General features: G+C 48.8%; 2 protein-coding genes and 1 long non-coding RNA gene across 11 annotated transcripts in view; 2 read left to right on the top strand and 1 right to left on the bottom strand.

The window, feature by feature from the left end:
* CTCF (CCCTC-binding factor) overlaps positions 1–2,285 on the bottom strand; it is a 56,920-nt gene extending 54,635 nt beyond the window's left edge. Inside the window, exon 1 of the mRNA XM_050922396.1 lies at positions 2,218–2,285. The gene's annotated coding sequence lies outside the window, so the exon portion shown is untranslated. The remainder of the gene's footprint in view (positions 1–2,217) is intronic.
* On the top strand, positions 1,456–18,991 carry LOC127034043 (uncharacterized). Of its 5 annotated transcripts, none has more exons than XM_050922471.1 (3): positions 1,456–1,823; positions 6,204–6,346; positions 7,593–8,586. In XM_050922471.1, exons 1-3 carry the CDS (start codon positions 1,464–1,466, stop codon positions 7,669–7,671), a joined length of 582 nt encoding a protein of 193 aa, XP_050778428.1. In that variant the 5' UTR covers positions 1,456–1,463; the 3' UTR covers positions 7,672–8,586. The 5 variants fall into 5 exon arrangements, with proteins under 5 accessions (XP_050778428.1, XP_050778429.1, XP_050778432.1 ...); XM_050922472.1 differs by lacking the exon at positions 7,593–8,586 and adding an exon at positions 7,453–7,550; XM_050922475.1 differs by lacking the exons at positions 6,204–6,346; positions 7,593–8,586 and adding an exon at positions 18,758–18,991.
* Position 18,992: 1 nt separating this feature from the next.
* Positions 18,993–22,354, top strand: LOC127034057 (uncharacterized). Of its 5 annotated transcripts, none has more exons than XR_007769274.1 (2): positions 18,993–19,776; positions 21,213–22,354. It is a non-coding gene; the product is annotated as an uncharacterized LOC127034057 (long non-coding RNA). The 5 variants fall into 5 exon arrangements; XR_007769270.1 differs by having other exon boundaries at positions 21,192–22,354; XR_007769272.1 differs by having other exon boundaries at positions 21,183–22,354.
* Positions 22,355–23,077: the final 723 nt, after the last annotated feature.

Below are 23,077 nucleotides of genomic sequence, written 5' to 3'. Positions count from 1 at the left end.
TTTGGGGTGGGGGCTGACAGCTTGCAAACCCCCCTATGTGACCTTGTAACCCCCTGAGGGATCCTAGCCCCGTTTTGAGAACCTCTGCCATAAACAATTTCTTTGAACAGCTCATTCTGGAGGAGACTCCTCATTTAGTCTTGAGCTACCCTCAAACTAAAGTTGCACGAGAACCTGTAGAACTACTTCAGAAATATTCATATGAAGTCTGGTGATCTGATTCTGCTGAAAGGTCTGAGATGAATGTTTGAGAAAATGTCAGATTAACTTAAAGGCAAGCTCATGTTAAATAAATTGTTCAGAACTTCTGTTGAAATCTGGCTTAAAAGTAATTTCCCTTCACTGTTAACTTTTATTCTTGGGATATCATTTTGCTAGTTCTCTAGTCACCAAGACGTGTAGTTCAGTACAAAAACATCTGATTTTAAACATCAGAAAGCAGCACAAATGGACAAAGCCAATAGTTTTGCATAATTCATCTTTAAAGACGCTTTTTTGCTTTCCCATTATTCTCTAACTTTTTTTCTTAAAGTACCCCTCATCTTTTATTTCAGTAAGACTAGATCCTGAGGTATGGTTGAACTCCTGTACTTTGACATTGTACAACTGATTTCAAAAAGGGGCTCTGAATATGCCTTTAACTGCAGGAGACAACTGTCTGAAGGAGTAAGCTGTGTATACAAGAATTAAGGTTTTTAAGTGGTCTGTAATTAATAGAGCTAGGTAGCCCTATGAGAGCTCCAACTCTGTCATGAATTAAACCAGGTAAAAAACATGAATTCTCACCACTCAGTTATCAGTAGTGAAAGAGGTCAATAGCAGTATAAATAAGAATCACTATTAGGCCTTGAATATGTCAAAATGACCAGGGGAAAATGAATAACTATATGGCAAAATTGAACACTAAAGTGATGAAGCCTAGTCAAAGTAATGACACACTAAACCTGCTCCAGAAGGACACAAGTAAGTAATTAACCACCAACAGATTCAATTTAATGCAGACAACTGTAAGGAAAAGCTTCCCCTTGGTACACGCTACTTAAGTTTCATGGTGGACAGCTCACAGAAGCAGGCAAAGCCCACTAAGTGGTATTAAATAACACTAAATTCAAGAAGTTTACACCATATGGCCATTTCACATTTATTGTGCGTCAGCCTTGGTCTCCTCTCAAAAAGGACCCACCAGCACTAGGCTTCAAGGGGGAAATTAATTCGAGGCATATGCTGAAGGGCTGGCACACGAGGCCACGTTCGAGAAGCGGAGTGAAAAGGAGTAAAGCCGCCGCCGCCGGTCCCTTCAGGGGCGAGCTCGTTCTGTGACATCCTCCTAACCTGTCTGCGGGCGGAGGGCAATGCGCGCTCCAGCCATGCTCCGGGTTGGTCCTGCCCGCACGGCCCCGGCCGGCTAGCGTCTAGCGCAGCGCGCCGGGCAGGGGCCAGTCGCTGCCAGGGAAGGGCGGGCAATGAAGCAGAGGGGGAAAGGGGTGGCCGGCTCCCTGGCCAGCCCGGCACTAAGCCGAGGAGGCTGCGGGCGGGCGGGGGCGCTGGCCAGGCGCGAGCGGGCGCCCCCAGCCGGGCCCGCGCCCAGTGCTGCATGGCGCTGCTCAGCCTGCCTTGCAGAGGGAGCTCGAGTCCCGCTCTGCGCCGCTCCGCGCCGCGCCTCTCACTCCGCAGCGCACACGGCGGCGGCCGGCAGGAGCGGGGCACGCAGCCGCCGCCGCCGCCGCGCCAAGCAGGACGCGGCCGGAGCCGGATCGCGGAGGTGGGGAGCGGCGAGCCCGCAGCAGGCCCAGCGCCAGGACAAGGCGGCGGCGCTAACGCAGGTTCGGCGGGAAGGGCGCCGGGGAGGGGGGCGAAGCGGCCGCCCTCCGGCAGCGCTGGCCGGGGCGGGGAACGGCCCAGGGGAGCGGGCCGCGGGCCCGGGGTAATTAGCGCCGGCGGCTCCGCGGAGGAAACAAAGGAAGGAAAATGGAGTCCGGGCCGGCGGCCCCGGGCCAGGCGGGGACGGGGCGCGCGGCGGGCCCGGCCGGCCCAGCGCCGCGCTGTGGGGAATGGCGGCGGTAGCAGGCAGGCGCCGGCCGCGCTGGGGACGATAGAGGGAGACAAAGCCCCCTGCTTCCCCGGCGGCGGCCGCTGCGGGGCCCCAGCCAAACCGGAGCCCCATCGTGACACCTAGAGGCCGGAGAAAGCGACTGCAAACCCCCCGCCACCGCTTACCTGCTCCTGGCCCCGCCAGGCCCGCGCCCGCCGCCGGACCCCGCCGCCGCCCCGCGCTGCCCCGGCCCCGCGGAGCCGCCGCGCCCCGCACGCCCCGCCGCGGCCGCCGCTCGCGCTCAGCCCCAGCTCGCGGTTTAATCGCTCCACAGTCGCTTCGGAGACAAAATGGCGGCGGCCGAACGCGGTGCGCCTGCGCGGGTCCGGCTGCCGCGGCCGCCGGAGCTGAGCGCGAGGAGGGGGAGCGGCGAGTGGGCGCGCGCGGCACCATGGGAGGGGGCCCTGCGCGCCAACTTCAAACGGTGCCGTGGCTGTAACGTCACTGACTGATTCGCACGCACGACGTAGGCGCGTGACGTGTTGCGTCGTGCGCGCGCGCGCTCTAGTTAGCTGGGCGGAAGGACGGTTGAGAGGAGCTCAGGCCGCGGGGGCGATCCAGGTGGGAGCGGGCTCCTGAGGGGCGGCGGGGACTCGTTTCCTAGCAGTGAAGCACCGCAGGGCTCCCTGGGCCCGCAGAGAGGGGCCCCCTCCCCCCTCAGCGCCCAGCCTCTGCCTGCACCTGCTCTGGGCTGCACGAGCCGCTTCCCCGGGGCGCTCAGGGGTTGACGTGTGGACACGGGCGCAGGGCTCAGCGCTGCACGGAACAAGTACAGCGAAGCCGCGAGCCTGCAGCCTGAGTCCGGTCCCAGTCGGGACAAGGATTGTTACGCCGCCTTCCTTCCGGGCGCGTCAGCTCTGGTGGAGCCTGTTCTGCGCCTGCTGTAGCCCTGAAGCGCCATCCAAACGGAAGGGGTGACAGTAGCTATCCGCAAGGAGGAGCGGACCAAGAAAGATGAATGTTTTGCTTCTTATGCTGACTTATCACTTCCCCCTGTATTGCTTTTGGAGAGTCCAGTGCCAGCCCCCCAGTGGAATCTGGGAATGAGAATTCCCCCCACAAGTGTTACTATGATTTCTGTAAAATGAATTTGGAGTCTAACTCTGCTCCCCCATGGACGTGGTTCATGTCACAAAAACCACAATTAGGGGAGGTGATGGCTAACTAGGTGGCACTGAGGCAGGTTCCTGCAGTCAGACATACTGGCATGATGTGATGTTCTCGCTGTGTGTACTTGGTCGACTCTATATTAGAGGACTTACATTTCCAGCCAAGCTTGTTTCTAAGTTTTCAGACCTTGCCTGTGAATTTGACATGAGAATGTGATGTGTACTTGTATGAGGTGAATGGGCAGCAATGGAACTAGCAAGGTCTGAACAAAGTTTCAGTAGATAAATCTGGGTCACTTACCTCCTGGGATGTTGTGAGGTTCTTAGCCTGTTTCTCTCCCACCTTACTTCTGCTCTCACAACATTTTCTGTATCTTTCTTCTGTCTCCAGTTGCCTCAGTCCCACCTGCTTATCATGTCTTTCCCAACTGCCACAGATGCTTCTGTTTCCAGCATTTTCTCTCTCTTTTGCCCCAGATCTCTTGGTAGCTGTCTAAACAAGCAGTTGAGAGAAGAGAACCTCTGAGCCCACCTCACGTTCTCAGACAAAACCAGTTTAAAATGGAGTTAAGTTTGAGAATAATGTCAGTAACTCAAGGATAAAAAAAAATAGGACTGTCAAGCAATTAAAAAGATTAATCCAAGTCCACTCAGTCCTACTTCAGTCAATGACTCAGACAAACAAGTTTGGTTACAATTTGCAGGAGATAATGCTGCCCACATCTTGTTTACAATGTCACCTGAAAGTGAGAACGGGTGTTTGTGTGGCACTGTTGTAGCCAGCATCGCAAGATATGAATCTTTAGCGCATCTGGCACATAAATATGTCCCTTTATGCATGCTTCAACCACCATTCCAGAGAACATGCATCCATGCTGATGATGGGTTCTCTTCGATAACGATCCAAAGCAGAGTGGACCGATGCATGTTCATTTTCATCATCTGAGTCAGATGCCACCAGCAGAAGGTTGATTTTCTTTTTTGGTGGTTCAGGTTCTGTAGTTTCCATATCTGAGTGTCGCTCTTTTAAGACATCTGAAAGTATTCTCCACATCTCATCCCTCTCAGACTTTTAAAACTTGGATTGAGTGCTGTATCTATCTTGAGAAATCTCACGTTGGTACCTTCTTTGTGTTTTATCAAATCTGCAGTGAAAGTGTTCTTAAAATGACCAACATGTGCTGGGTCATCATCTGAGACTGCTATAACATGAAATATGTGGCAGAATACGGGTAAAACAGAACAAGAGACATACAATTCTCCCCCAAGGAGTTCAGTCACAAATTTAAGTAATGTGGTTTTTTTAATGAGCATCATCAGCCTGGAAGCATCTCCTCTGGAATAGTGGCCAAACCATGAAGGGGCATATGAATGTTTAGCATATCTGGTAGGTAAATACCTTTCAATGCCAGCTACAAAAGTGCCACGCGAATACCTGTTCTCACTTTCAGGTGACATTGTAAACAAGACATGGGCACCATTATCTCTTGCAAATTGTAACCAAATTTGTTTGTCTGAGCAATTGGCTGAAGTAGGACTGAGTGGACTTGGATTAATCTTTTTAATTACTTGACAGACCTATTTTTATCCTTAAGTTACTGACATTTTTATTCTCAACCTTAACTCCATCTTAAGCTGGTTTTGACTAAGAATGTGATGTGTACTTGTATGAAGTGAATTGAAAAATACTATTTCTTTCATCATTTTTACAGTGCAGATATTTGTAATAAAAAATCAAGTGAGCTCCATACACTTTGTTCTGTGTTGTAATAGAAATCAATTTGAAAATATGGGAAAACTTCCAAATATTAAATTTCAGTTGGTATTCTATTGTTTAACAGTGCAATTAATTGTGGTTAATTTTTTTAATCAACATAAATTTTTAGTTAATCACTTGAGTTAACTGCAATTAATCCACAGCCCTAATAAAAAAGCTACAATTATAGCATAATTATCCATCAACGAACTTTTACAAACCTAGAAAATTCAGTAGTTAAGGTTCAGTGTTTAATAAAATCCAAACATGCCATGCAGTTATGATTAATGCTTTTTAGGGTTTGTGGCTGCAAATTAAACTGATACGCAGAGCAGAGTTAAGGTATATTGGGCATCATAGGCTTTAATTCAACCAGTTTAGCATGTGGTAAAAACATACACTGCCTGTTTAACGTTTGACTTCTTAGAACATGTGTACATGCTAACATAGTGGTCCCCAACCTTTTCCGTGGGGTGGGTGCTGGATGACTAGCTGCAGAAGACAGTGGCCACCAGACAAGCAGCTGCCAAAATACTGCTGTGAAGCGGCAACATCAAGAGGCATCGCTGCTGTAATGCTGCTGTGAAGGAGCGTCATCAAGAGGTGTCGCCGCTGAAATACGGTGGGATTTCAGCAGTAGCGTTGCTTGATGTTGCCACTTCTCAGCAGCATTTTGGCAGCTGCTTGTCTGGCGGCCAGTAGGCAGGCGCACATGGATGCCCTGGTGGGTGCATGGCGCCCCTGGGCACTGCATTGGGGACCCCTGCTCTGTTTGCTTTACCTGTAAAGGCTTAAAAGAGTCCCCCAAGTAAAGGAAAAAGGGAGTGGGCACCTGACCAAAAGAACCAATGGAAAGGCTAGAATTTTTTTTAATGGGGTAGGGGAAATTCCCCTTTGTGTCTGTCATTGTTCTCCGGGGAAGAGGGGAACAAGGCAGGAGTAATGCTGTAAGCAGCTTTAAAACCAGTATGAAAAAACATCAATTCATACCTACTTACCTAATCTACTTATCTGTTTTTCTTGTAACCTTTAAACTGAACCTCAAGAGAGCTAGCTTGATTAAGTTTTGTAATTTTTTTAAGCTCTAGTTAAAAGTCTTTAAGTTCCAGATGTATTTTCTCTCTCTGTTTTTAATAAAATTTACCTTTTTTAAGAACAAGATTGGATTTGTGTGTCCTTAAGAGGTTTGTGCACGTTGCTTAATTAGCTGGAGGCAACAGCTAATTTCCTTTGTTTTCTTTCTCAGCTCTTCCCCAGAGGGGGGATGAAAGGGCTTGAGGGTACCCCACAGGAAGGAATTCTCAAGTGCACCTTGGGTGGTGGCAGCATCTGCCTGTCTAAGGTCAGAGAGAAGCTGTATCCTTGGGAGTTTAATACAAGCCTGGAGTTGTCAGTATTAATTTTTAGAATCCTTGTGCCCCCCCACCTTCTGCACTCAAAGTGCCAGAGTGGGGAATCAGCCTTAGACTAGCTGTGGGCGGGGGGGAGGGAGGGAGGTGGCCAGTGACAGGGGGACCTGGCAGAGGAGGAAGGAGGCACATGGTGAACCAGCAGCAGGGTGAGGAGGGTGGGTGGGTGTCTGGCTGCGAGCAGGGTAGTGAGGGGGTGACAGGTGAGCTGAGGGGGCAAGCGGTGGTGGGGATCCTGGCAGTGGAGTAAGGAGGTGAGCAGCAAATGAGCAGCAGGGTGAGGAGGGTGTGTGTGTGGGGGGGTGTCTGCGAGCGGGGAGGGGGAGATGAGCGGTGGGTGGACAGTGGGGGAGAGGAGGTGAGCAGCAGGGGAGCAGGGAGGGGTGGGCCCTGGTGGAGGAATAAGCAGGTGAGCTGCGAGCCAGCAGCAGGGTAAGAGGCGGGCAGGGGGGTCTGGCAGCAAGCAGGGGACTGATTAGATGAGCAGTGAGCCATCAGTGAGTGGGAGGTCTTGGGGCGGGCAAGGGTTTTTCTGAAGCAGGGGAGTGAGGAGGGACACAGGAGGGTGAGGAGTTGAATGGTAAGCGCATGGGAAGCGGGTAGATCCCCCCACTCCCCTTTGGGGAGGCTAGTCCCTGACTCTACTCCTTCTGCTTGCGATTGCCGCTGACAGCTGGAGCCCTGAAACCCACTGTGGCTAGAGCCACAAGCCCCCCGCCCAGAGAAGCCCTGAGTGTGCCCCCCTTTCCTCCCCCCGCCATGGCCAGAGAAGCCCTGGGCTGCCCAAAGCCCTGAGTTTTGCCCCCACCTGCGCTGAGGAGTCCCCGGCTGGCCAAAACCTGGAGTGCCCCTCCCTTGTCCAGAGGAGCCCCAGGCCAGCCACAGCTGTGCCTCCCCTTCTCTCCACTCCTCAGACCCAAGCCACCCAGATGTTTTTCATTATTATTTGGACTGAGAAATGTCAAAGCATTTTTAAATTTACTTCAGAGTTGTTATACAGACAATCACTTTTACCCAAAAGAGCAAAATAATAATAATAAAGACAAGACTGTGTGAAGCACCTTATTTGTGTTTCTATTCTGTTAGGTCCAGTAAAGAATATCGATAACTCTGCATGATTTTCATTGAGTCTGCAAAAGAAAACCCCAAACCTTGCATAAATAAATTACAATGATTTGGATGTATATATGTGTAAGAGTCTGAATGTGCTCTCCTTTGACATCTAGTGGTGCTCTGTGGAAAAAGACTTCAGGAGATGATCTCGTTTGCATGGACACACCCACCCTGCTTATTTGCTCAGCATGATTGGATTGCTTGCCCAAATGATCACTTGTGGCTGGTATTGGATCCCTAGTCTCCTTGTTATTGGGGCATGAGTAATAAAGGGTGGTTATCCTTGTGTGAACTGAGGGCAGCAGAACTGTACCTGGCATACCCCAATGGAGGGACTCACCCTCAACTAAATGGCACTAGCTAAGCAGGGACACAAGGAGTTGAGAGAGGGTGGGAAATAGGTAGTCATACCTGGCTGTGTGGGTCCATGTTTAAGGGCCTTAGACACCATTTCTCTCTCTATGTGGTATAATGAAAGAGCTAATTTAGATTCAATTGAATCTAGTTATGTCCTGAAGAGCTGAAATCATGAATACCTAGGTTTAAGTATTACAGCTGCTTGGGGATAGCATCTCTATTGCAAGAGACTGCCCAGTGTGCACCAGCAGTGAGGCTCCCCTGCTAACAGATGAAATCGCTGAGAGCTGTGTTGGGTGCGGGCAGGGGGCCTCAAGACATCTTGGCAAGTGGCCAGCTGGGCAGCTCGTGGAGAGGTGCAGCCAGCAGGGAGGCTGGTGGAGAGAGCCAGAGCACAGCCCTGCAGAGCCGTGTGGCAGTCGGCTGCTGGGGGGGGCGGGGAAACAGCGAGTGCCCAAGCAGCAGAGCGTATAAGGTGCCTCCTTACCACCCCCTCCACACAGGGTGGGAGGTGAACTCTGGGGCTGGACTGGCCAAGGACAGCAAGGGTGAGTGGGTACAAAGAAAGGATGGGCACGTTAAAGGGGCTTTTGAGTTGCTGGACTTAAGAACCTGAGGGGAAAAGGACACTGCCCAATTTACTTGGGGGTGGGTCTTTTGCTCATGGTTTATGTTTATGAACCTAGTTGTGGTGTTTTCCCAAATTAATGCTGAGTTACTTCCATCCTTTTATTAAAAGTTTTTGCTACACTCAGACTCTGTGCTTGCGATAGGGGAAGTATGGCCTCTTAGAGGTGCCCAGGGGGTGGTGTGTAATTGTCACAGGTAGGGGCTTGAGACGGTTTGGTGTTGTGTTGTTGAAAAGGAAACCCTAGATACTGAACCTGGCCCTTGTTGCTGCTGGCTCCACCTGGCAGAAGGGCTACATATGTGCATATTACTTCATTAACTTTAGGAAAAATAAATAATTTTAGGAAAAAGTGTCAGTTCAGCCATCAGCAAGAGTTGGTGGCCCACTCTGAGGCCACCAAAAAATTTGTTGCAAGAACCCGTGCTCTAAGACACCTGAATCTGAGGATGCTTTTCTCAGGACATTTAATCATAGAATATCAGGGTTGGAAGGGACCTCAGGAGGTCATCTAGTCCAGCCCCCTGCAGGACCAACCCCAACTAAATCATCCCAGCCAGGGCTTTGTCAAGCCTGACCTTAAAAGCCTCTAAGGAAAGAGATTCCACCACCTCCCTAGGTAACCCATTCCAGTGCTTCACCACCCACCTAGTGAAAATTTTTTTCCTAATATCCAACCTAAATCTCCCCCACTGCAACTTGAGACCATTGCTTCTTGTTCTGTCATCAGCCAGTCCTGAGAATAGTCTAATTCCATCCTCTTTGGAACCTCCTTTCAAGTAGTTGAAAGCAACTATCAAATCCCCTGCCATTCATCTCTTCTGCAATCCCAGTTTCCTCAGCCTCTCCTCATAAATCATGTCTGCCAGCCCCCTAATCATTTTTGTTGCCCTCTGCTGGACTCTTTCCCATTTTTCCACATCTTTCTTGTAGTGTGGGGCCCAAAACTGGACACAGTACTCCAGATGAGGCCTCACTAATGCCGAATAGAGGGGAACGATCATGTCCCTCGATCTGCTGGTAATGCCCCTACTTATACAGCTCAAAATGCCATTAGCCTTCTTGGCAACTAGGGCACACTGCTGACTATAACCTCTAGGTCCTTCTCTGCAGAACTGCTGCCTAGCTGCTTGGTCCCTAATCTAGCAGTGCGTGGGATTGTTCCTTCCTAAGTGCAAGACTCTGTACTTGTCCTTGTTGAATCTCATCGGATTTCTTTTGGGCCAATCCTCTAATCTCTAGGTCCTTATGTATTCTATCCCTGCCTTCTAGCTTATCTACCACTCCTCTCAGTTTCGTGTCATCTGCAAACTTGCTGAGAGTGCAATCCACACCATCTTTGAACAAAACCAGCCCCAGGACCGACCCTTGGGGCCCTCTGCTTGATACCACTTGTGCTCATCCAGCTTTTCTAAATAGCTTTTTGCCAGTGACAAAAAGAAAGCGGGTTTTAAAACCTCAGTGGTTGGAAACTTAGCACAGGGATCTCTCCAAATGCCCATTTGCAGTCTATCTCCCAGACAAAATGTGTAGGATTTAGTCCCTCAGCAACCATAGGTGCCTTTGATTATCTCCTTCCAAAAGCATAGCATCTTCCAAGATCACAACTCAGCCAGTTCCCTTCTCATTTGAACTACACACCTGTCCTCCAAAATAAATTACAATTTGTATTTAACTAAAAGGAAAATGTTGACTTAAAAGACCATTAAATTATCTCTTGACTTAGGAGAAGATGCACTGGGCCAGGAGCTAGGATACCTTTAGCTCCAATCTTGCCTGTTCCTGTAGTAGTAGTAGTTCTGTATACTTCACAGCCTTGTTTTTTAATGGAGCAAAGCCTCAGGTATCATTCGTTTTCTCCTCCCAGGTCTGGTTTTACAACTGGAAGTAACCAGGGAGCTGAGATACTGCACAACATCACTTTGGGCGCACAAAGCTTGGAACAGTGTCTGTTGGAAGTCTCATCTGCTTAGCTATACTGCCTCTAAAAGAGTAGGCCAGATCTGTGTGGTGGGCTGTGCTTGTTCTAACATGAGCCTGCTGCGTGTCTCCCTGCAGAAAGCACAATGAGAAACAAATGGTGATTATAGAGGGGTGGTAGCATCACTGTAGTTCAGAGTGAGACTAGCTCAACAGCCAGTTTTAAGTGCTGTAAAATCCACATGCATACACGTCTTGAGAATTGCTGTGCCTCATACAGCTCCCCCCTCAGAAAAATCACTTGACATCAACATTTCACAGTTCTTTATAGCTTTTAACAGGTGGGGGGATTCAAATCGGGGGCTCATCCTATGGCTCTGATTCTCCCCAAACTGCTATCACCTGGTTAAGATTGATCTCAGCTAGCAACCAGCACCTACTGCCCCTTTGGGGAAGCAATGTTTGAAAAGGGTTAAATCTGGATATCTAGTATGGCTCGAGCCAAAAGGAAGATGCAACAGGGGTCCAGTTCTGCTACGTAGGCATATGCAAGTCAAGTTGCCTGCAGTTATTCAGGTATCAGTAACTGGGTGGCTCAAGGTGACATGCTGTGGCCACTGAACCCATGCAGTGTCAGTTGGAGTCCTCGCCTCGGCAGGTTTCAGAGAATGTCTTGTGCATGTTATTTGCATTCTGTAGAGGCTCCTTCTGAAAGTTTTGCTCTGAGAGCACTATTTAAGAGCCATCGTTTCAAAGTGTTCTATAATACACATGCGTATTTCAATTCTACTTGAAAATATTGTTGAGGAAAATAGCCTTAATTCAATAAAGGGAAAATGAAAGAGTCTACACTTAAAACACTACAGTGGAGGCACTACCAACGTCAGTGTGAGGGGTTCTCCTGTCTGTGTAGGTAATCTATCTCTGCAAGAGGCGACAGCATTGTCTGCACAGGGACATAGGTTGGCTTACCAACTCCACTCAGGGCTGTGGGTTTTTCCCACCTCTGACCGATGTAGTTAAACCAGTGCAATTTTCTAGGGTGGAGCAGGCCAGACTCTAGTAAGCAGAGGCACTGCAGTAATAGAATCATGATCCTTACTCCCCTTCCATTTTCTGAACAATAGGATCGTATGTGGTCAAAGAAAAGTAAGTAGCTGTGACTCTCATAAGTGTCAGTGTAGATGTGCAGACTCACCCCTGCGGCACCTTCTGCTGGTCTGTTCTGGGAATTAGCTCGTTCCAGCTCCGGAGCACCCTCTGCAGGCCAGTGATCTGCCTGTCCTCTGACCCCCGTGTCCCTTTAACTGAGGTGCTGCTCCCTGGCAGTAGCCCACCAATCTGGGTCTCCCCTCTCAAGGGAACTCCCAACCCACTATCCCCGCTTCGCCTCTGTTTTGGCTACTGCTCAGTCTCCATCTAGCCCCCATTCACTGGGGCAGACTGCAGTATCAGCCACTCATCATAGGTGAAGGGGTTTGGACTGACTGCCTTTGCCTACCGCTGGGCTACCCTCTGCAACCCCCAGTGCCTGTTGGCCTTATGCTAGGCCGCAGCCTGGGGCTTTCCAGGGTGGAGCTCCTTAGCTCCTCTGCCTTTCCCCAGCCCTGCTCCACTCAGGTACCCTGTGTCCAGCTCCCTGCAGCCAGGCCCTTCTCCCTCTACAGGCAGAGAGAGACTGTTTAGGCTCTTAGCTCACAGCCTTTTTATACAGGCCATCTGAGGCCTGATTGGGGCATGGCCCAGCTGCAGCCACTTCCCAATCAGCCCAGTTTAGTAGCTCCCAACCACAACCTTCCCCCAGGGCTGTTTTCACCCCTTCAGGGCAGGAACAGGGTAACCACCCTGCTACAGTCAGAGTGATCAAAAGAGTTAGAGCCTCAAGAAACTCCCTATTGTGAAGAATCAGAGCAGAGACAAAAGGACGGTGAAGAAAATTGGCAGCATGTGACCTCCAGAAGAAGAAAGACGAGTGTCCATGTACCAGCAATGCAGATACAGGTGAGCAACCGTTTTCATGTTCTCTCCATAGGTCCTAATGCAGAGAGTGGACTAGATGATACATCTGAGGGAAGGGAGCAGAAGGAGACTCCACTGATTGGAAGGCATGAGATGCAGTGTCCTAGGGATAGGGGTTCCAGGAGCACCGCTTTCAAGAGAAGGAGACTGGTGGGGGTGGTCGGGGACTCCCTCCTCAGGGGGACTGAGTCATCTGTCTGCCGTCCCAACCGGGAAACCCGAGAAGTGTGCTGCTTGCCAAGAGCTAGGATTCACGATGTGACGGAGAGACTGCTGAGACTCATCAAACCCTGAGATTGCCACCTCTTCCTGCTTCTTCACGTGGGCACCAGTGATACTGCCAAGAATGACCTTGAGTGGATCACTGCAGACTATGTGGCTCTGGAAAGAGAGATAAAGGAGTTTGAGGCACAAGTGGTGTTCTCGTTTATCCTCCCTGTGGAAGGAAAAGGCCCAGGTAGAGACCATCGAATCATGGAAGTCAACAAATGGCTACATAGGTGGTGTCGGAGAGAAGGCTTTGGATTCTTTGACCATGGGATGGTGTTCCAAGAAGGAGAAGTGCTAGGGAGAGATGGGCTCCATCTAACAAAGAGAGGAAAGAGCATCTTCGCAGGCAGGCTGGCTAACCTAGTGAGGAGGGCTTTAAATTAGGTTCACCGGGGGAAGGAGAACAAAGCCCTGAGGTAAGTGGGGTACCAGGAGGAAACACGAGCATGAGAGCACAAGAGGGGAGGACTCCTGCCTCATACTGAGAAAGCAGGACAATCAGTGAGTTATCTTAAGGGCCTATACACAAATGCAAGAAGCCTGGGAAACAAGCAGGTAGAACTGAAAGTCCTGGCACATTCAAGGAATTATGATGTGATTGGAATAACGGAGACTTGGTGGGATAACTCACATGACTGGAGTTCTGTCATGGATGGATATAAACTGTTCAGGAAGGACAGGCAGGGCAGAAAACATGGGGGAGTTGCATTGTATGTAAGAGAGCAGTATGATTGCTCAGAGCTCCAGTATGAAACTGCAGAAAAACCTGAGTCTCTGGATTAAGTTTAGAAGTGTGAGCAACAAGGGTGATGTCGTGGTGGGAGTCTGCTATAGACCACCAGACCACAGGGATGAAGTGAACAAGGCTTTCTTCAGGCAACTAACAGGCCCTGGTTCTCATGGGGGACCTCAATCACTCCGATGAGATTGCTGTGAGCGCAATACAGCGGTGCACAGACAATCCAGGAAGTTTTTGGAAAGTGTAGGGGACAATTTCCTGGTCCAAGTGCTGGAGGAACCAACTAGGGGCAGAGCTCTTCTTGACCTGCTGCTCACAAACAGGGAAGAATTAGTAGGGGAAGCAAAAGTGGATGGGAACCTGGGAGGCAGTGACCATGAGCTGGTCGAGCTCAGGATCCTGATACAAAGAAGAAAGGAGAGCTGCAGAATATGGACCCTGGACTTCAGAAAAGCAGACTTTCCTCAGGGAATTGATGGGCAAGATCCCCTGCGAAAATAACATGAAAGGGAAAGGAGTCCAGGAGAGCTGGCTGTATTTTAAAGAAACCTTACTGAGGTTGCAGGGACAAACCATCCCGATGTGTAGAAAGAATAGTAAATATGGCAGGTGACCAGCTTGGCTTAACAGTGAAATCCTTGGTGATCTTAAAACACAAAAAAAGCAGCTTACAAGAAGTGGAAGATTGGACAAATGACCAGGGAGGAGTATAAAAATACTGCTCAGTCATGCAGGAGTGAAATCAGGAAGGCCAAATCACCCTTGGAGTTGCAGCTAGCAAGAGATGTTAAGAACAACAGGAAGGGTTTCTTCAGGTATGTTAGCAACAAGAAGGTGATCAGGGAAAGTGTGGGCCCCTTACTGAATGGGAGAGGCAACCTAGTGACAGAGGATGTGGAGAAAGCTAATGTACTCAATGCTTTTTTTGTCTCTGTCTTCACAAACAAGGTCAGCTCCCAGACTGCTGCACTGGGCAGCACAGTATGGGGAGAAGGTGACCAGACCTCTGTGGAGAAAGAAGTGGTTCAGGACTATTTAGAAAATCTGGACGAGCACAACAAGTCCATGGGGCCGGATGCGCTGCATCCGAGAGTGCTAAAAGGAGTTGGCGGATGTGATTGCAGAGCCATTGGCCATTATCTTTGAAAACTCATGGCGATCGGGGAAGATCCCAGATGACTGGAAAAAGGCTAAATGTAGCACCCATCTTTAAAAAAGGGAAGGAGGAGGATCCAGAGAACTACAGACCAGTCAGCCTCACCTCAGTCCCTGGAAAAATCATGGAGCAGGTCCTCAAGGAATCAATTTTGAAGCACTTAGAGGAAAGGAAAGTGATCAGGAACAGTCAGCATGGATTCACCAAGGGCAAGTCACGCCTGACTAACCTAATTGCCTTCTATGAGGAGATAACTGGCTCTGTGGATGAGGGGAAAGCAGTGGACGTGTTATTCCTTGACTTTAGCAAAGCTTTTGATATGGTCTCCCACAGTATTCTTGCTGGCAAGTTAAAGAAATATGGGCTGGATGAATGGACTATAAGGTGGATAGAAAGCTGGCTAGATCGTCAGGCTTAACGGATAGTGATCAATGGCTCCATGTCTACTTGGCAGTCAAGGGTCAGTTCTGGGGCCGGTTTTGTTCAATATCTTCATTAATGATTTGGAGGATGGTGTGGACAGCACCCTCAGCAAGTTTGCAGATGACACTAAACTGGGAGGAGTGCTAGATATGCTGGAGAGTAGGGATAGAATATAGAGGAACCTAGAAAAATTAGAGGATTGGGCCAAAAGAAATCTGATGAGGTTCAACAAGGACAAGTGCAGAGTCCTGCACTTAGGATGGAAGAATCCCATGCACTGCTACAGGCTGGGGACCAAGTGGGTAGGCAGCAGTTCTGCAGAAAAGAACCTAGGGGTTACAGTGGACGAGAAGGTAGATATGAGTCAGCAGTGTGCCCTTGTTGCCAAGAAGACAAACGGCATTTTGGACTGTATAAGTAGGGGCATTGCCAGCAGATTGAGGGACGTGATTGTTTCCCTCTATTCGACATTGGTGAGGCCTCACCTGGAGTATTGTGTCCAGTTTTGGGCCCCACACTACAAAAAGGAGGTGGAAAAATTGGAAAGAGTCCAGCAGAGGGCAACAAAAATGATATGGGGTTGGGGCACATGGTTTACGAGGAGAGGCTGAGGGAACTGGGATTGTTTAGTCTGCAGAAGAGATGAATGAGGAGGGATTTGATAGTTGCTTTCAACTACTTGAAAGGAGATTCCAAAGAGGATGGACCTAGATTGTTCTCAGTGGTGGCAGATGACAGAACAAGGAGTAATGATCTCAAGTTGCAGTGGGAGAGTGTCACGGAGTCCGGGCGATGCTCTGGAACTGCTCCCTACGAAGCCAGTCAGGACTTTAGTGAAGTCACCTCTCTCTGAGAAGACTGTCTTCAGGGCAAAAAGCTCACACGGCTTCACCTCCCTGGGTCTGACCTTGGAGCATTCAGCATCCTCTGCCCCTCCGTGCGCTTCCCACAGCGAGCCTGCCCAGGCAGGGTCCTGGGGAAGCCAGAGGGTCCTGCACCCCACTTTGTAGTCAGATGTGACTCAGCTAGACAGTGAAACAGGTGTATTAGATGACAGGAACACGGTCTAAAACAGAGCTTTTAGGTACAGAGAACAGGACCCCTCAGCCAGGTCCATTTTGGGAGGGAGTGAGCCAGACACCCACATCTGCACTCACTCCAAGTCCCCAGCCAGCTCCAAACTGAAACTCTCCAGCCCTGCCTCTCTGGCCTTTGTCTCTTTCCCAGATCAGAAAGTCACCTGATCTTTGTTCTCCAAGACCTTCAGCTGGCATCTTTGCAGAGGAGGGGCCCAAGCCATTAGTTGCCAGGAAACAGAGTGCTGGCCATTCTCTGTGCAGACAGTATCACAGGGGCTTCTTGGGCTCTGGAACAATTATACACCCTGATCACCCCGACCTAGATATCTAAGAGGGTATAGGGGAAACTGAGGCACCCCCACAGTGTTCAGAGAAAACATTAAGAACATTCCCACTTCGTCACAGGGAGATCTAGGTTGGATATTAGGAAAAACTTATTTCATTAGGAGGGTGGTGAAGCCTGGAATGGGTTACGTAGGGTGGAATCTCCATCCTTCGAGGTTGGGATGATTTAGTTGGGTATTGGTCCTGCTTTGAGCAGGGGGTGGGACTGGATGACCTCCTGAGGTCCCTTCCAACCCTGATATTTTATGATTCTAAGGACTGGGGCACGGCTGTCATTAACTAATGAGGTGCCAGGATACAGGTATCAGTCAAAACAGTAATTTGTTTGTCTTGAAAAATAAACACTTTCTACAATCATTCATCTAAGCTAGGCAAACGAAAGTGAGCACTACAATCAGTCTCTCAAAGCACAGCAGTTTATCTGAGAAAGGGGCCCAAAGGAAGTACTAGATATTTAGACAAGTTTGAGCCATGTAGCCCTTTTAAAACCAATCCACTAGTCTCAAATGAAACTTCCCACTCAACAAACTGTTACAAAAAAACCAAGCGGTGCAGAGGAGTACAGAAAACATGTCATGGTGATACTCTAACCCCAAACAGATTTTTTGTAGACCCTTTCCGCCCGTTGAACAGGAAATCCTGGTATAATTTTAACGGTGGTTGCCAGAGGTAGAACTAGTGGTGTACGTTTGGGGTCATTCGATCAAGGGTTTTCTGATACACAGGCCCTCGCCTCCACTGAGTTTTTTAATTTTCAAAATGCTCTAAAATCCGTTTAGACAGTGAGATTATCTGGAATAGTGGTGGAGCCCAGTGAATTTTAAAACAATTTTTCATTTCATCTTTGTATTGTGAGAGGCCCTGGGTTGGGGGGGGGGGGTCGGATCTTGCTCCCGGGGGTGGCGGGGAGCAGGTTGCAGAATAAGCCCACATACAGTGGCAGCTGCTGGGCTCAGTTCCCTGGGCTGGGCCTTGTGACCTGGTGCACAGGATCTCAGTGCTGCTCAGGTTTGGCCCAGTGTCCCCCCTCCCCCCCCATGAGTCATGAAGGGGGAGGGGGGGAGATGATGGCAGACAGGCCAAATTTCAGTGTGTGGCACTATGACCCCTCCTGTTACACCACTTCTCTCCCCCTTGCTGTTTTTATAATTTGTGCCATCTTCAAATTAGAGTGGTGGATGTTGCTTTTAAAGCAAATCTTAAAACGAAATAAGGAATCAAGTGAATCACAATATGCAATTATATCAGAATAACTCATGATGAGATGGGCCATATGCTTTTTATTGCTGTGTTTTTCACTACATGTACGCATTGGTTTTCACACTGACCTTTTTCACTACACGTGGGCTCACCTGTCAGAACAATACGACGTGTTCTCTGTAGTACAAAATAGAAACATTGGGTTTTGACCTAAGAGTTTTACATGACTCTTTCAGAGGCAAATGTACATTTTACTGAAGGAGAAGAGGGTCTGTTTACTTATTCGTATGATCATAACACCTAGTAGCCCCAGCATAGGCCAGACCTGCACAAACAGAAAAGACAAGACAGTCCCTGCCCCCAAAGAGATTTCGATGTGGTCTTCCACTTAAATCCTCCATACAGCTTGAAAAGAGCCCAGTGAAATGCTGTCACAGCCCTTTGTTAAAGCAGTGAAGTTCCTCTACCAAAAGTCCCAAACACTTCCAGAGTGTCCAGTACCAGTGCACGCACTGCATTCCTCCCTCTCACACTGCAATACACAACGAACTGACCTCTTACATCGGCCATGCACTGCTGCACAAGTGGCTAAGCCCTGAAGTTAATAGTGCAGCGTGGAGTTGTGCACTAATGAAAAGTGCGTGTGTTAACTAAACAGTTTGTTGAGCAAGGGGCTCTCTAAGAGGGGTGGAGTCTAAGGGAATGTAAAACGTGGAGCTAAAATAGCCTTCCTTGACATACCTTTAACTTGCCGGTCCCTTGCTTTGAAGGGCTTGTGCATGTCTGTTCCCCATAGGCAGGCTTCACAATGTAACAGGTTTTCTCTCTCCTCTTTGGATGTATCTTCCTAAATGTTCATTCTGTTGGCAGGCTCGAGCAGCCCAGTCTTGTTCAATACACTGTGCCACTGATTCCCCCGCTACCCATTTTGTTAAGCAATCCCCCCTCAAGCATTTAAACTGTGGAATAAAGCCCTTAAACTTCAGGAACCTTGGGTTTCCCAACAGTCTGAGCTGTGGCAAGACTTGATGTTTACCTCTAAGTGCACAGGTCCAGGTGTGGCTCTGGGATCACAATGCCTTGGTTTTCACGTGTGGTTTTACAGCAGCATTTTTCTATTTTTGAACCTGTTTCTTCTTTAGCTGTGAGGCCCACAGACCGAGGGGGGGGACTGCCCAGGTATACAAGGTAAGTAATTAAGGGGACATGCACAAAGTGCTTTTTCTCAGATTTCTCCCAGTTACAGCAATCTCAGGGGTCACTAGGGGCAGGGGTGGGAGAGCAGTATTCAGAGAGACGTGACTTGGTTTCACAGAACACTTTGCAGGGTTCAGTGGCAGGAATTGGGGGGAATCAGAATTCCTCCCTTTGTGCCACCCAAGTGTTGGTGTCACTAAGCATAACCCTACGTAACTCAGGAGGGTGGAAGGCCACAAGAGTATGGAGCCTTCCTGGTTTTAGGCCTCAGCAGACAAGAGTCCCTCCATGTTTGAACTTTAATCGACCTAAAAGGCCAGGTGTAGCAGCCGTTATCAGTTGCAACAGTTCTAACTGGTCTAAAGCAGAAATAATGAGGCCTGTGCATCTTTAGCAGAAGGACAAGATAACTTGCAGAAGGAAAACTTACTAACGAGCTGCCGCGGCCAAGATTACTTAATGCACCTGCGCTTACGTAATTGCTACAGGGGGAGGAAGGAGGAGGAGGGAGGGGAAACGGGGGATTGCTAGTCAGTGAGAAAAGTTCTCATGGATATAAAGGAACAGACTGCTTGTTTTAGGTGTGCTTGATCTGAGTCAATCTCCCTGCACCGCTTTGAGATCTCAAATAAACTTGGTTTGCTTCTCCACCCTGGTGTGTTTATTGGCGCGGCACACCAGGCGACGGACCCCCCCGCTGTTGCTTGGCCTCAGGCAGTTATCTGCCGGCAACAGTTCTTGGCGCCCAACGTGGGGCATTGAGGCTAAAATTAGCCTTGCCTGGATCCCTTCTGGTGGTCGACGGATTGCGGCGACGACCGACGCCCAGCGCGCACCGGTGACTTCACCGGGGGCCTCGGCGGAGACGCAGTTCGACTGACCCCAGAGGGCACAACGGTGCAACGCGCTCGAGTAGTGGAGAAGCAGTTGAGGGCGACGGTGAGGAACCGGTCCCTTGGATAAGGTAGGAACAGTCCAGTGGTCTGGATTTTTGCCTGTTATGACCTGGGGATGCCCAGTGTCACCCTAGGATATGGGGCAGGGACAGAGTACAGGCAGGACACGGTGTACACCCTTAGAATGCATTCTAGCGAATTGGGAAGTGCTTGGATCAGATCCACTAACTAAAAGCAAACTAAAAAGTTCTGTATAGTAGACTGGCCTCAATATCAACTAGAGGACCAGAAAGGTGGCCACCGGAAGGATCACTTAATTATAACATGATCCTCCAATTACTCCTGTTTTGTCAGTAAATGGGTAGCTTCTGAAGCTGTTTGTATGGAGAGCTCTTGTAAAAATACCCCACTGTAGCTCCAGTTCTTCCCTCTGTCTGGCAGAGTGCAGGGATCCAAAAGCAGGTTAGGGATAGTGCAGGGACAAAGGAGGGACCTGTTTAGAAAGGGGAGACCCCATGTCCTAGTGCACTCTCTCCCTGTTGTAGCTAAAAAGCAAGATCAAATGCAGAATGGTACTGGGGGCCAGTGTGAATGACTGTTACCGGAAGACGCCCAGAGTACCCTGTGAAGCAAAAGCTCGTGACCAGGACTACTCTAACGCAAGCCCGGTAACTAGTGGATCTTTAGGAGGTCCAACCCATGGTGGGCTGACTTGGCCTGGCATCGTCCGGTGAGGAAGCTGCCTGGGTCTAGGAGTGTGTGTACCCATCTTCCCTTCCCCTTTCCTTTCTGTGTGGGCTACTGACAGTCTGATCATCTCACTGGATGCAATCAGAGTAAGCGGCGCCGTCTCCCAGAGACTAGCCGACGCTCTTTGCTGAAGGGAGGTGTAGGAGGGTCGTGGCCATCCTCGTTAGCCTCTCCTGTGTGAGTACCCTGTAGGGAAAAATCCTTAGTTTATGAGCCGCTAGCGCGGACAGGGCACCCTCCCTGTGTGTGTAAGTGGAAAATGGGTGGGGGACAGTCTAAACATTCCATCTCACCCCCTAAGGGTACCCCAGCATATTACATGTACGTACATTATAGTTCAACAACCTGCAGGTATTTAGAGAATTGGAATATTTACACCGTGAAAATCCATCTAAATAATGCCCACTAGAAGGTACTTCAATCTAGATAAGATCATACATCTAAGAGGAGCGTTTAATCACCAAAAAGCCCTGACACAGGGTGAGCAAATTTGTCTATTGAGGAAAGGAACGGGTTAATTTAAAAATCATCTTGGCCCAGGGATGGAAGGGGGGGATTGCTCTGCGTTCAGGGTCAGGAATCGGCACGGACTGTGCTTGGTGCAGGGAGGGGCTGCTTTCGGCCCCAGCTGGCTGTGAAGGAAAAAATATAGACAGAGGCGAAGCAAAGGAAATACAAGTTACAGAATTGAGAATACATTTGCAAAGCTTAACTGTCCAGTAAGATCCAACAGTGTGCCTTTGTGACCCCGGAGCCGGTGTGGCTTGGTGACACTGAAGAAGCCGCAGGCAGCTGACCTGGACTGGAATCTCTGAAAGAGATGCTGCAGAAGATTCCAGGGTGCAAGAGAACAGCCCTCCAAAGAGCGGAAGCATGTTAGAAATTCTGGACAAGCTGTATACAGGATAATCTCCAGTTCACCTCTCCCCCCTTCTCTGAACATTATACACAGAAGTGGCCAGTCTGGACGTACGTGTGTGGGTATGAAAGGGGCTTGGGGCATTAATGTTTTCCTGAGTGATGAGGGAGCGTTCCCAACACTCTCCGTTGTTGTTTTATTATTTTATTAATGGAGCTTTAAAATACAGTTATATGGTGTGTTTTCTTTATCTTCCCCCAACGATCCTGTAGTGTCAGCCTGATCACCTGACACGAGGGATAGATTGGTAACAGAAATTTGTCACAGTTTGGTGAGCAATTAAGAAGGGGGGAGCCCTGCAGAATTTACACCATCTATTTGTTTTACCCTTGTTATTTTGTGTTTGCTTTGCTTGGTACTGTTGGTGTTATATGTTGAGAACTGCATGAGTAAAAGTGAGTCCTAATAGGATAAGAAAACGCTATCTGGTTCTGGTTCTGTTCTGTTTAACCGGTTACTGTTGTTTTTCTGCTCTGTTCATTTGGGCGTTAGGAGTGTGGGCAGAACTGAACCTCTTGTTCGTAATTCCTCGGAGTGGAAGCCATGTGTGCGAGAAAGTTCTGAGGTTGAATTGAGATCCTTCTGTCCTGTCCCCTGTAGCGGTCAGTGTATAGAAGTGGGAAAGTCTGGCTTAGACTGTAATTCCCTCTGCTCTCTGTGTAATTCTCTTTTCTGTTTAAGTGTCAAACAGATGAATGAGTCTCTGGGTAAACCCTCTAAGAATAGTCCTTTAAATTATATGTTAAGTAAATGGCCTTTGCCCAATGGGCCATGTGTTTTTGTCCAGGTGGCAAGCCTCATGAAGGAGGACTCGGGTAGTCTTGTGAGTAAGAATGTTTAAGGGAAGAGACCAGGAGGGGTGGGGGCTAGATGAGAAGCCCACCCTCCTAGCTAAACTGGTAGTGGAACAAGTTGGTGCCCATGGAAGGGACGGTTCAGCAAGAAAAGCAGGATCGGGCCCAGGCGGGCAGGCAACAGACAGAGAGATTGGAAAACAGGTTGGAAAACTTTAAGGGTGTAGTGGAAGGAAGGAGTCAGTAAGTGTAAGCATGGAGATTTCAAATACCCAGGACTTACTTGGAATGGTGATTTAAGTTGATAAAAGTGGCTGTTGGGAGACAAGCAAGTGATTTAAGGGAGAGTGAGAAGTTAACTCTGTAGTTGTTGAACGAAACAGCAGTTGAACTTTGTAAAAATGCTAAAGAAAAAAAAGTTTTTGGTGTCTGTGAAATGTTTGTAAATAAATTCAGGAAAAGAAGTTATTGGATTGCAATCATTTGGTTTGGCTATGAACAATTTAGTTGAATTAGCTGAAGAATGTATACAGTGTTATGTAATTGAAAACCTGGGCTGCCTATGAAACAAATACAAGAAACTATGGGGTAATTCCTCTGTTTTGCCTGAAGCCAACAAGAGTATTTGTATATTTCAAGCGATGATTGTCTGCCCAGAAGGGGTGGGTAGACCTCTCTTTTTTTTGTCTTTCAGATAATCAGAGAAAACTGATGCCAGCTGAACAGCATTCAACGTACCATGCATTTACTGGCACAATAGGAATCATGTTTTGTGTTCTATGTTCTGTCCTGTGGTGTTTGTCTTGTGGCCGGAATTTTTGTGTTTAATATTTTTATAAAATAGTCTAGTTTAAAATCAAACAAAAAGATTAAATTAAAATGCAGATATTTGTTTTGTTCAACTTG

Source organism: Gopherus flavomarginatus, chromosome 14 (genome assembly GCF_025201925.1).
Source record: "Gopherus flavomarginatus isolate rGopFla2 chromosome 14, rGopFla2.mat.asm, whole genome shotgun sequence".
NCBI lineage: Eukaryota > Metazoa > Chordata > Testudines > Testudinidae > Gopherus > Gopherus flavomarginatus.
Note: the sequence above shows the minus strand (reverse complement) of the source record. Positions and strands in the feature narration are given on the sequence as shown.